The 13,398-nt window shown below is 44.3% G+C and overlaps 1 protein-coding gene across 10 annotated transcripts in view; it reads left to right on the forward strand.

Annotated features, from left to right (window-relative positions):
- Positions 1–7,124: 7,124 nt before the first annotated feature.
- RBFOX2 (RNA binding fox-1 homolog 2) overlaps positions 7,125–13,398 on the forward strand; it is a 196,646-nt gene continuing 190,372 nt past the window's right edge. For 3 of the 10 annotated variants that reach the window (XR_010910050.1, XR_010910051.1, XM_060776975.2), the window contains exon 1: positions 7,139–7,723. Coding sequence is in view for 8 of the 10 variants with exons in the window: in XM_060776975.2 (XP_060632958.2) it covers positions 7,523–7,723 (201 nt within the window). In the remaining 2 variants the exon portion in view is untranslated. Of the gene's footprint in view, positions 7,724–13,398 lie in introns of all 10 variants that reach the window. The other 7 variants (XM_060776968.2, XM_060776973.2, XM_060776970.2 and 4 more) reach the window with 7 other exon arrangements.

A 13,398-nucleotide genomic window follows, 5' to 3' on the forward strand; every position in this document is an offset into this window, starting at 1 on the left:
AGCCTAATTTTATCCACATGAACCAAACAAAAGAAGGAGTGGAAAATCTAAATGCGGCAATGGAGGAAAAGCACTTTGCAAATGTTGAGGTCATAACTGTAGCAAAATTTTAAAAAGAGAGAAAGAAAGAAGAGCACAGTGGGAGTCAGGTCACCATTTCCACCTTTGGTTTACAATAGTCTCCAACAAATTATCCAGAAGGAAATGTGTGTCTTTCACAGAAAAAGTTTCATTCATCCTTATGTTAAAACACCATAAAGAATATTAAATATCAACTTTTCTTTCCTAAGGCAAGACTGGGGCATTGGAGCCCTTCTGTGGGATTAGAGGCATTGCTGCGTTTCCAATTTTGTGTTGTACTTTTGTGTGCTCATCTTTAAAAGTTGGTTGAATAGATCATGAGAAGAAACCCCAAATTAGTTTGTGTATAATAAAGTTACAGGCAACATATAAACCATGTGCACGCTTCACTTATTCCCCCCATTCCAAAAACTAAGAAAATCACATCCCGAAAGCCTATTGGAAACATGTTTCTCCTTCAAAAGTGTGAGGATCAAATTATGTTTTCCCTTAACAACAACCAATGGAAGTGGACTTTCAAGTCCCTTCTGATTATAGTGAAAGGGTTGGTGTAGTTTGAAGGAAGGGAGGGTTCTTCCTCCAAGTTGCTAAAGATCTTCATCCCTGGTGAAGCAAACTTCAAGATCAAAAGAAATGTTCAAGCTTTTGAGAGCAGAAGATAATCCTTGGCTAATTCATTTTTTGTGATTAGCATTGGATGTCTGGGTTTTTGTTTTGCTCACCACTCATCTTCAGGATGAGCATGCAGGAGGACAGCACACAACATCAATTAAAATGAAATAATGTTAGGTAAAGACACATAAGTAAAGGTTTCCCCTTGTCATTAAGTCTAGTCTTGTCTGACTCTGGAGAGTGGTGCTCATCTCCATTTCTAAACCGAAGAGCCGACGCTGTCCGTGGGCGCCTCCAAGGTCATGTGGCCAGCATGACTACATGGAGCATTGTTACCTTCCCGCCAGAGTGGTTCCTACTTACTCACCTTTGCATGTTTTCAAACTGCTAGGTTAGCAGAAGCAGGGGCTAACAGCCAGAGCTCACCCTGCTCCCCGAATTCAAACTGCTGACCTTTCAGTCAGCAAGTTCACCAGCCCAGCGGTTTAACCTGCTGTGCGACCGGGGCTCCTTAAAGACACATATCACACATTAAAATAATACATCATTGCTGTTAAAGGAGCATACAATACGTATTATTATTATTATTATTATTATTATTATTATTAACTTTATTTGTACCCCGCTAACATCTCCCGAAGGACTCGGTGCGGCTTACAAAGGCCAAGGCCCTCAATAAAACAACAGCATAACAAATACAACAATAAAACTCAAAAAAAGCAAACCAATAAACATTAAGGCAATAAACAGTAAACATTAAACAATGACATCATGAAACATTTAAAAACAAAGGGCCGGGCCAGATGCAATGAATAAAATTAAAAGTGCTGGACATGACAGGTGAAATGTAAGGATTTTAGAGTAGGTGTGATGTGCAGACAATCTTAAATCTCTAATAAAGTGCGTTTGGGACATGATGCTTTATTAAAAACAATAACCCCTATTTTAAAATGTGTGGTTTAAAAACCCATCTGGATAGGTCTGTCAGAAAAGACTGGTCTTTAATCTATATAAATAAAAATATGTTAGTTTGTGGAATTAACATAACTCAAAAACCACTGGACGAATTGGCACCAAATTTGGATACAAGACACCTATCAGGCCAACGAGTGACCATCGCTCATAGAAACACTGAAAAACACAGCAGAACAGACTTAAAAAAATCAAAAAACAAACAAATACATTACAACCCATGTGCAAAACCACATAAACACAAACACACATATATATGCACACATATATATACACACAAAACACGTATACACAGACTGGGCCACAGCAACGCGTGGCAGGGGACGGCTAGTCTTATATAAATAAACATGTAATGTTCGTTTGCGGGATTTACATAACTCAAAAACCACTGGGAGAATTGACACTATATTTGGACACAACATGTATCAAGCCAACAAGTGGCCATCACTCATAAAAACACTGAAAAACACAGCAGAAGAGACTTTATAAGTCAAAGAATAAAAAATGCATTACAACGCATGCGCAAAACCACATATATACACAAGCACACACATATACACATATACACAAATATATACACGCTCATATGCACACATATATACAGACTGGGCCACAGGGATGTCTAGTGCTTTTTAAAATTCAATTGTTTACGTTTTTCTGGCAGGTTATTCCATAATTTTGGGGAGAGGTGAAGAAAAAGCCCTCCTCAACAGTTGCCAGCTTGGTCCAGGCTGATGGAAGCAAATGTCCTGCAGAAGACCTTGAGTGTATAGGGATGTTTGTATGAGAGGGCGGGCCGACAGAGATCCTAGACTAAAGCCACGCAGGGCTTTTAAAGATAACAATCAAATATTTTTACCATTGCCATAAACTAACTTGACAGCCAACATAGTGATTTTAATACGTGTGATCGTGCCTTGATGTGCTCTCTTGTGTGTGGCTGCTTTGGGTCCCATATTAGAAATGCAGCATAAACATTTAAGTAAATAAATACCATGAACAGTGAAGAGACCAAACGCCAGTAGGAAAACTGAATAGAATCTGGGAAAGGATCCCTCCCCCCAAGTTCTGTTCCCGATTCCTCTGCTAATAAGACTAGTGAATCATGCACTAATTAGTGTTGTGTTCTATTGATGGCGTTTAAGTGGCTGATGTTCAATCAGCAGTCATTGGGCAACCAGCCAAATTAATATGGGGGAAGGGAACTGCATGGGATGAAGGACGCTGCAGAGGGTGCCAGTTTGCACCTGTGTTTATTGTCTTTTTGGAAGGGAGGTTGTCCTTCTGGGTATCGCACTGTTCAACATCCTGTCACCACTTAGGTTTATATATTTAGAGATAAAGGAAGATTAGCTTCTGCCAAAGAATGGAGGAGGGTCAGCTGCCAGTCATTAGGCATGAAAAGTCTTGCCTGCCTGACCTTGAAAGCTAAGCAGAGTCAGCCTGGCTTGTAATTGGATGGGAGATCACCAATGAATACCAAGTGATTTCTGCATTCTCTGGGCTTTACATGGATATGTGAAATTACTCAAATGAAGGACTTCTTGCCCAAGAAGTCATGTTGGAGAACATAGAAAATATTGGAGAGGACCTGATTTATCAGATGTGGATAAAAGGAACTATTTATTTATTATTATTTACAGCATTTATATTCCGCCCTTCTCACCCTGCAGGGGACTCAGGGCAGATCACAGTGCACATATACATGGCAAACATTCAATGCCATAGACACACAATATATAGACCAGGTGTCCTCAAACTATGGCTCGGGGGCAGGATACGGCCCTTCAAGGTCATTTACCCGGCCCTCGCTCAGGGTCAATCTAAGTCTGAAATGACTTGAAAGCACACAACAACAACAATCCTATCTCATCAGCCAAAAGCAGGCCCACACTTCACACTGAAATACTAATAAGTTTATATTTGTTTAAATTGTTCTTCATTTTAAGTATTGTATTGTTTCTAAGTGTTTTTTGCACTACAAATAAGATATGTGCAGTGTGCTTAGGAATTCATTCATTTTTTTTTCCAAATTATAATCCGGCCCTCTAACACTTTGAGGGACTGTGACCTGGCCTTCTGTTGAAAAAGTTTGAGGACCCCTGATATAGAGAAACACAGAGGCAATTTAAGCTTCATGAAGATATGCTCGAATTCTGGCCACCGGGGGAGCTGTCACTTTACGGTCCACTTGTAGCACCGAGTCCATGATGGAGTACTTCCTCATTCTTTCGCCCGCTGCTGGAGATTTTTATGGCATCGTAAATTAGTTAAATTAGCCTCCTCGCATAAGCAGTACTTAAATTTCCTACTTAAGAGGTGCAACTGTCTTTCAGGCTGCAAAGGTCAACAGCAAACTAGACAAATGGTCAGGAGCTTACTCCGACCTGGGCTGGCTTTGAACTCATGACCTTTCGGTCAGTGGTGATTTAATGCAGCTGGCTCCTAGCCAACTGCGCCACAACGTAACTCCTAGCCAATTGAGCCACTGCATATAAAACTAGATAAATATTAATCATCTAGATAAAATACAAAAAAATATACAATATACAGTGCACTCTTGGTATCTGCTGGGATTTGGTTCCAGCATTCCCCGCTCCCAATGGATACTGAAATGTGTAGACACTCACGTCCCTTGATATACATACAATGGTGTAGTAAAATGGTGTCCCTATATAAAACGACATCAAAGTCTGCCTTCGGGAATGTTTAAAAATATTTTAAACCTGCCTGTGATTACATTTATGGATGCAGGATCCATGGATACAATGTAAGATGGGTCCTGTTCTGTTCAACATCTTTATTAATGTCTTAGATCAGTAGTTCTCAACCTGGGGTCCCCAGGTGTTTTTGACCTACAACTCCCAGAAATCCAAGCTAGTTTACCAGTTGTTAGGATTCTGGGAGTTGTAGACCAAAAACATCTGGGGACCCCAGGTTGAGAGCCACTGTCTTAGATGAAGGGTCAGAAGGCATGATCATCAAGTTTGCAGATGACACCAAATTGGGAGAGATAGCCAATACCACAGAAGACAGGAGCAGAATTCAAAACGATCTTGACAGATCAGAGAGATGGGCCAAAACTAACAAAATGAAGTTCAACAGGGACAAATGCAAGATACTCCACTTAGGCAGAAAAAAAAATGAAATGCAAAGATACGGAATGGGGAATGCCCGGTTCAACAGGAGTATGTATGAAAAAGATCTTGGAGTCTCGTTGACAAGTTAAACGTGAGCCAGCAATGCCATGCAGCAGCTTAAAAAGCCAATGGGATTTTGGCCTGTATAAATAGAAGTTTAGTGTCTAGATCCAGGTAAGTTATGCTACCGCTCCATTTTGCCTTGGTCAGACCACACCTGGAATCACACTGTGTCCAATTCTTGGCACCGCAATTCAAGAGAGATATTGACAAGCTGGAATGTATCCAGAGGAGGGCGACTAAAATGATAAAAGGCCTGGAGAACAAACCCTATGAGGAGCGGCATAAAGAGCTGGGCATGTTTAGGCTGCAGAAGAGAACGTCAAGAGGAGACATGATGGCCATGTATAAATATATGAGAGGATGTCATAGGGAAGAGGGAGCAAGCTTGTCTTCTGCTACCCTGGAGACGAGGAGGTGGAGCAATGGCTTCAAACGACACAAAAGGAGATTCCACCTGCACATTAGGAAGAACTTCCTGACTGTGAGATTTGTTCAGCAGTGGAACTCTCTGCCCCAGAGTGTGGTGGAGGCTCCTTCTTTGGAGGCTTTTAAACAGAGGCTGGATGGCCATCTGCCAGGGATGCTTTGAATGTGAAGGGGGTGGACTGGCAATCAAAATATATTAAACTATAAAATATTAAAGTGATATTCCAAAAGCTTTTGCAATTGAGATCTAAAAATAACCGGCTGTTAGGAATTGTGGGAGTTGAAGTCCAAAACCCCTGGAGGGCCAAAGTTTGCCTTGTTAGGAATTGTGGGAGTTGAAGCACCACAACTGTTTGGTGTGGCTGAAAGCATTCTGGCAGAAAAAAAAACCATGGTGCCCAATTTAGACACATTGCTGGCACAATGCCTGGCAGCCAGATGACGCGCTTTCCTCCCTTCCCTCCGCCAGACTCAAACTAAGGAGAATAAACATTCCCTCCCTCCGTAGCCCCGCCCCTTCTCTCCTAAACTCTGCCATTCCCGAAGCTTTCCGAGTGAGAGAGTCTCTTTTTCGAGTGCTTTCCGGACATTGCCGAATGTCTTTTTTTTTCCCCCGAGCGCCGTCGGGACTTTCCGCCACAGGCCCCGAGCTGCTTCGGTGCTTCGGCGGGTGTCCTTTTCCCTCTCAGAGAAGCCTGGCTTAATTCTTTCCCTCCTTCGCGCCTGGGCCTCTAGTTCCCTCCCTCCGTGGCCCCGCCCCTTCTAGAGCAGTAGCCCCGCCCCTTCCTCCTCTACTCTCCCATCCCGAAGCTTGCCGAGTGAGAGGGACCCCTTTTTGAGTGCTTTCCGGACATTGCCGAAGGTCTTTTTTCCGAGCACTTTCCGCCACAGGCACCGCCCCTTCTAGGGCAGTAGCCCCGCCCCTATCCCCCGACGCCGCCATCCCGAAGCTTGCCAAGTGTGAGGGTCTCCTTTTTGAGTGCTTTCCGGACATTGCCGAAGGTCTTTTTTTCCGAGCGCCGTCGGCACTTTCCGCCACAGCCCCGAGCTGCTTCGGCGCTTTGGCAGACCTCCTTTTCCCCCTCAAAGAAAAACCTCACTCAGTTCTTTCCCTCAGCGACCTTCTTTCCCTCCCTCCGTAGCCCCGCCCCTTCTAGGGCAGTAGCCCCGCCCCTTTCCCCCCGACTTCGCCATTCCCGAGTGAGAGGGTCTCCTTTTCGAGTGCTTTCCGGAGATTACCGAGGGTCTTTTTTTCCCTCGAGTGCCGTCGGCACATTCCGCCACAGGCCCCGAACTGCTTCGCCACTTCGGCGGGCCACCTTTTCCCCCTCAAAGAAAAACCTCACTCAGTTCTTTCCCTCAGCGACCTTCTTTCCCTCCCTCCGTAGCCCCGCCCCTTCTAGGGCAGTAGCCCCGCCCCTTTCCCCCCGACTTCGCCATTCCCGAGTGAGAGGGTCTCCTTTTCGAGTGCTTTCCGGAGATTACCGAGGGTCTTTTTTTCCCTCGAGTGCCGTCGGCACATTCCGCCACAGGCCCCGAACTGCTTCGCCACTTCGGCGGGCCACCTTTTCCCCCTCAAAGAAAAACCTCACTCAGTTCTTTCCCTCAGCGACCTTCTTTCCCTCCCTCCGTTGCCCCGCCCCTTCTAGGGTAGTAGCCCCGCCCCCTTTCCCCCAACTCCGCCATCCCGAAGCTTTCTGAGAGGCTCTCCTTTTCGAGTGCTTTCCGGAAATTGCCGAGGGTCTTTTTTTTCCCCGAGCGCCGTCGGCACTTTCCGCCACAGGCTCCGAACTGCATCGGCGCTTTGGCGGGCCTCCTTTTCCCCCTCAAAGAGAAACCTCACTCAATTCTTTCCCGCCTGGGCCTTTCGTTCCCTCCCTCCGTAACCCCGCCCCTTGTAGGGCAGTAGCCCCGCCCCTTTCCCCCTGACTCCGCCATTCCCGAGTGAGAGGGTCTCCTTTTCGAGTGCTTTCCGGAGATTGCCGAGGGTCTTTTTTTTTCCCGAGCGCCCTCGGCACTTTCCGGCACAGGCCCCGAACTGCTTCGGCGCTTCGTCGGGTCTCCTTTTTTTCCCCCTAAGAGAGAAAGCAAGAGAGACAAGCCTCACTCAGTGCTTTCCCCTCAGCGAGCGACCTTCCTTCCTCCCTTCCTTCCCGCTTGGGCCTCCACCGGGAGAAGCCTTCCTTCCTCTCCTTGAGGGAAAGCGGGGCGGCCGGGCTCCGGCTCGGATGGCGGAAGGCATCCCGCACCAGCAGCTGGTGCTCGGCGGCGGCGTCCCCTCCTCCTCCTCCTCTTCCTCGGCCGCCCCTCGAGGGCTGAAGCGGGAGCCCGAGCTGGAGCAGCCGATGCCGGGCGGGGAGGGCGCCGAGGGCGGGCAGAGCAAGAGGCTGCGGACCGAGGCGGAGCCCGACGGCGGTGGCGGGATGCAGGTAGGAAACAGAGGCCCAAAAATCCCCTTCTTCTGAGGGAAAACGGATACTGCTATTGCTTCTGCTGTGAGTGGGCCTCAGAGGGCGCGAGGCCCAGCTCTCTCCTTCTGAGGTCTCTCTCTCAGTCTCATTCTGTCTTCACACCCTGGTAACACACCATGCCGCTTTTTTTTCTTTGTAGAAAATGGCGTGTCACCTACGTGTACACCGTCACGTGTGATCTTGGCACCCAGGCACGTCTCCTCATCACCCCTGTGTTGTTGTTTATGGTCGTGAGCTGCTACTTTGAGAGAGACACTGTTAAACAACGCTGTCAGTCTGATCGATGCCCTGAGCTGGACCTACACTGGCCTGCAATGCAGTTTCAGAAGGCATTGAACTGGATTTTGAGAGTCTACACTAGGCATGGGCCAACTTGGGTCCTTCAGGTGTTTTGGACTCCAACTCCCACCATTCCTCACAACCTCAGGCTGGATTTTGAGAGTCTACACTAGGCATGGGCCAACTTGGGTCCTCCATGTGTTTTGGACTCCAACTCCCACCATTCCTCACAGCCTCAGGCCCTTTCCTTTTCCCCCTCGGCCGCTTAAGCGGCCAAGGGGGAAAAGGAAGGTGCCTGAGGCTGTGAGGAATGGTGGGAGTTGGAGTCCAAAACATCTAGAGGGCCCAAGTTGGCCCATGCCTAGTCTACACTGCCGTATCATCACTCCAGTTCATCTGCATTGTGGAACTGCATCACAGGGCTGTGTAGATCGAGCCCTTGCATCTATCTTTATGTGCCTTTGACTCATCTATTGACTCAATGGTGGCAAATAGATCTCATAGTTGTCCACCCCATCCCCCCTACCAGCAGGGAATACTTAGAAGTGATTTTGTAAATTTCTTGACAGATATAATCTACGGCAGTGGTTCCCAACCTGTGGGTCCTGGGATATTTTGGCCTTCAACTCGCAGAAATCCCAACTGCTGGTAAACTGGCTGGGATTTCTGGGAGTTGTAGGCCAAAACATTTGGGGACCCACAGGTTGAGAACCACTGATCTACAGCATTGGTCATCTCTTCATTCATAGAATCATAGAGTTGGAAGAGACATTGTGGGCCGTCCAATCCAACCCTCTGCCAAGAAGCAGGAAAATTTTATTTATTTATTTCAAACATTTATACCCCGTCATTCTCTACTCCCAAGAGGGGAGTCAGGGCAGCTTACAATGACAGCAATCTGATGCCGGCAACATACAAAATATTACAATAAAACCATTAAATAATACATTAAACACATTACAATAAAACAAATAATACATTAAATACATTACAATAAAAACATTAAATAATACATTAAATTAAAAACCATTTAAAGATTATTATTAACCATATAGCCATATCCGAGTTTGATTCAGCGACCAACAGCCCAGTCCAGAGCCTCTCCATAGTCCAGTCTAAAAACATTGTAAAGCAGCATCTGCTTAAAAGTCTCCAAAAAAGGAACCTCCACCACACTCCAGGGCAGAGAGTTCCACTGCTCAACAGCTCTCACAGTTAGGAAGTTCTTCCTAATGTTAGGTTTCCTGTAGTTTGCAGCTGTTGTTCCACGTCCTAGTCTCCAGGGCAGAAGAAAACAAGCCTGCCCCATCCTCCCGATGGCTTCTCCTCACATATTTATACATGGTCCTCATGTTTCTTCACAGTCCCCAAGTTACAAACAACTGCTTTCCAAATGACTCCTAGTTAAGAACAGGGGTGAGACAACAGGAAGTGAGAGAAATCTACCTCTCAAGGGAAATCCACTCCTGGAAGAGTTGTCCTGGGGAAAAGGTGTCACAATTGAAACTTTAGTCCCACTCCTTGTTTCCTTGGGTTTTTTTTTTTCCAAAATTCAATTTTCACAGGGACAGAAAGTGAAGTTAAATCTTTTGAACAGGGGCACACACAGCAAAATAAACACCACAGGCTATCCAAAGCTTGCTTGTGTGTGTATGTATATATGTATTTATATTTATATATTTCTATCTATCTGGAGTTACACTTAAAAATGGACCTGTTCTGACTTACATACAAATTCATCTTAACAAACCTACAGAACCTAGTAGTAGTATCTTTAGGTTTGTAGTACTAATATCTTCTCATTTTAGGAAACTTCTCTACTGCAAAGTAGAGTATTCAAGTATCCTTTAAACAGGTTGAGCATCCATTGTTTGGAATTCCAAAATACCTCAAAGATGTCTCCATGGGTGGCTAAGGTAGTGACACCTTGGCTCTCTGATAGTTCAATGTACACAAGCTTTGTTTTGTACACAAAATCATTAAAAACATTGTGTATAATATTCAGGCTATGTTTATAAAGTGTCTGGGAAATATAGATGAATTCCGCGTTTACGCTTGGGTCTCATCTCCAAGATTATGCAGGTATATGCAAATACATGCAGTTCAAACTCCAAAACCCTCATGGTCCCAAGTATTTCATATAAGGAATACTCAACCTATATGGAAAAGCTGTAGCCCGTGTTTAATGAAACTCTTTTTTTGCTTGGCTGGTTGCTATATCTAAGGCTGCAGCAATTTACATACTTGGAGTTACCCATCTGAGCTTGAGTTGTATTCAGTTGGCTTACCAATTATTGCATTGCATATGAGGTGACTGGGGTCCTTTTAAATTTGGAGCAGTTTTAGTTAGTACTGCAGCAGAAAAGCAACATTTGCTCAGAAATATGACATTCAAGGTTTGTTCAGATAATAACCTGCCTAATTAGCTTGTGTGTGGCTCAATAGATTGTTATTTCTATTTATTGGGAATAGCTGTCATAAGAATAGCATCTGTAATCAGGATAAGATTTTACTGATAGGATGAAAGTCCTGCAAGTGTCTTAATGTGTATAATAGCTTTGTGTAGGAAATCTCATGGTGTAAAGGTTCAGATTTAGTTCCACCACTGTTTTTAATAACTATTAAGTATTATAGTACAAGGAGTCACCAACGTAAATAAAGTAGAGGCATCAAACACAGTCAGATCTTAGAAGCTAAGTAGGGCTAGCCTTGGCAAGTGATTTGGTGGGAGACTGCCAATGAATACCAGGAGCTGTGGGCAACATATCAGAGGAAGGAACTGACAAACCCCTCTCCATTCTTCCCTAAGGAGACCCTACAAAATTCATGGGGCCACTATAAGTCAACAGACAACTTGAAGGCACATGCACACACATACAAGGAGTCATAGGGGCTTTTGATGAGATAAGAGGAAGAAACTGTTTCAATTGTTGACATAAATCAATTAGGAATGCCAACTAAAGCAGACTTCGTTGTGATCAATGAATTTCTGTTAACCATCTACAGCAGTGTTTCTCAACCTGGGGGTCAGGACCCCTGGGGGGTGGGGTCGCCAGAGACCATCAGAAAACACAGTATTTTCTGTTGGTCATGGGGGGAAGTTTGGCCCATGTGTGGGAAGTTTGGCCCAATTCATTGTTGGGGTTCAAAACACTCCTTGATTGTAGGTGAACTATAAATCCCAGCAAGTACAACTCCCAAATGTTAAAGTTTATTTTCCCCAAACCCCATCAGTGTTCACATTTGGGCATATTGAGTATCCGTTCCAAGTTTGGTTCAGATTCATCATTATTTGAGCCCACAGTGCTCTCTGGATGAAGGTGAACTACAACTCCCAAACTCAAGGTCAATGCCCACCAAACCCTTCCAGTATTTTCTGTTGGTCATGGGAATTCTGTGTGCCAACTTTGGTTCAATTCCATTGTTGGTGGGGTTCTGAATGCTCTTTGTTTGCAGGTTAACTGTAAATCCCAGGAACTACAACTCCCACATGACAAAATAAATTCCCCCGCCAACCCCACCAATATTCAGATTTGGGCATACCGGGTATTTGTGCCAAATTTGCTCCAGTGAATGAAAATACATCCTGCAGATCATTATTTACATGGCGATTCATAATGTTAGGGTTATGGTTGGGGTCACCACAACATGAGGAACTGTATTAAGGGGTTGCGGCATTAGGAAGGTTGAGAACCACTGATCTACAGAAACATGATGCTGTGGAATAGAATATAAGGACCTACATTTCCTAATGGTACAAGATTTCATGTGGTTTCTGAGGTTAGGCAGGGTCAGTCCTGGTTAATATTTGAATGAGATACCAGATATTGTAGAAACCACTTTTAAGTATTCATTGCCTAAGAATACCCAATGAAATTCATTTGCCACCAATGACCACTTGACAGCACATGAGCAAACAGACTAGGACATTGGTCAATTGAAAACAACAACTCTGAATAAGGGTAATTTGACAGACGTATTTAACAGCCTGGTGAAGTAACTGTATTTACAAATACAGTGTTTGCTGTGGAAGAGCAAAAGTCTTGCTTGTTTAAATTATTTTTAACTGCTGGTGGGTGTTGCCAAAAGCATGAATGAGATTGTGGATAAACAGTGACTGTTGATGGTGAATAATGAAAGTAACGCAGAGTGAATCAGATATATAGCCAGGTGGCAGAGAAGGAACTTTTAGATATGTTAATAGCAGACCTTAATGTAGCTTTTAATAACTAGATAATTGTTAATAGCAGTCCTTAAAGTAGTTTGTAATAACTAGATAATGGACAGTACAGATTGTATTAGATGTAATTCTACTCAGTGCAGAATGTTTAAACATGTTATCTAACAAACTTAGAATCATGCTGATTCTTTTCATCTGCTAAGATTTGGCCTGTTTAATTTCTTAGAAAATAAACAATATCAAAAATGTACAGAAGGTACGTATATAAATTATAGACTATCTTATGGCAAGCTTTGGATCAGCCTGTACTCACATGTGTCTGCATTACAATTTCTATATTATTCTGGTCTGTACTTTCAGAAGACTTTGTTCTATCTTGCAAGCAAGCTCAGGCTTTGAGGTCTTCAACTAGCCTCTTTTCCCAGTCCTGCCACCTTCAGAGGCATGTTTTTAGTGAGAATGTGAGAGAGAGCCTATTAGCTGGCTCCTCCCTATTGTCCTTCCACTTGAAGGCAAATAATTTTATATTCAGGCAAGTCTTCATAAACTGAACAGAAAAGGGGTTTTAATTGAAAGAGGTAGCCTTTTTATGTTAACATTTAGATATTATTATTATTGAAGATTTCTCATTTTAGCATGCACTTTAACTAGGTTAAAATTTATTTTCATTCACATAGTTAATCAGGCCCATAGCCAGGATTTCATTTGGGGGGGGGGGGGGCTGAATTTTTTTCAGGAGGGGTTTCGGGGGGGCTGAGTTTCGGGGGGGGGGGGCTAAATCTGAGTGAAAGAGGGTCTAGCCTAGCAAACCTTTTGTATCATTACCCCAATACCCCCATGCATATGGGATATATTGAGTATGGTGATCAGATCATGATATGAATAAACATAACAGTTTAAATAATGCACCAGTAAGGCCTTTTCGCGAACCAGCATGAGAATTTCGGGGGGGGGGGGGGCTGAAACCCCTCAAGCCCCCCCCCCCCCCCCCGGCTACATGCCTGTAGTTAATAATGTTTTATTAGTAGCTCTATATTGGGGATCCTCAAACTTCTTAAGCAGAGGGCCAGTACATGGTCCCTCAGATTGTTGGGGGTGGGGGGGAAAGGGTGGGCTATAGTTTAAGAAAAAAAAATGAACGAATTCCTATGCACAATGTACACATCTTATTTGT

Source organism: Anolis sagrei, chromosome 5 (genome assembly GCF_037176765.1).
Source record: "Anolis sagrei isolate rAnoSag1 chromosome 5, rAnoSag1.mat, whole genome shotgun sequence".
NCBI classification, from domain to species: domain Eukaryota; kingdom Metazoa; phylum Chordata; class Lepidosauria; order Squamata; family Dactyloidae; genus Anolis; species Anolis sagrei.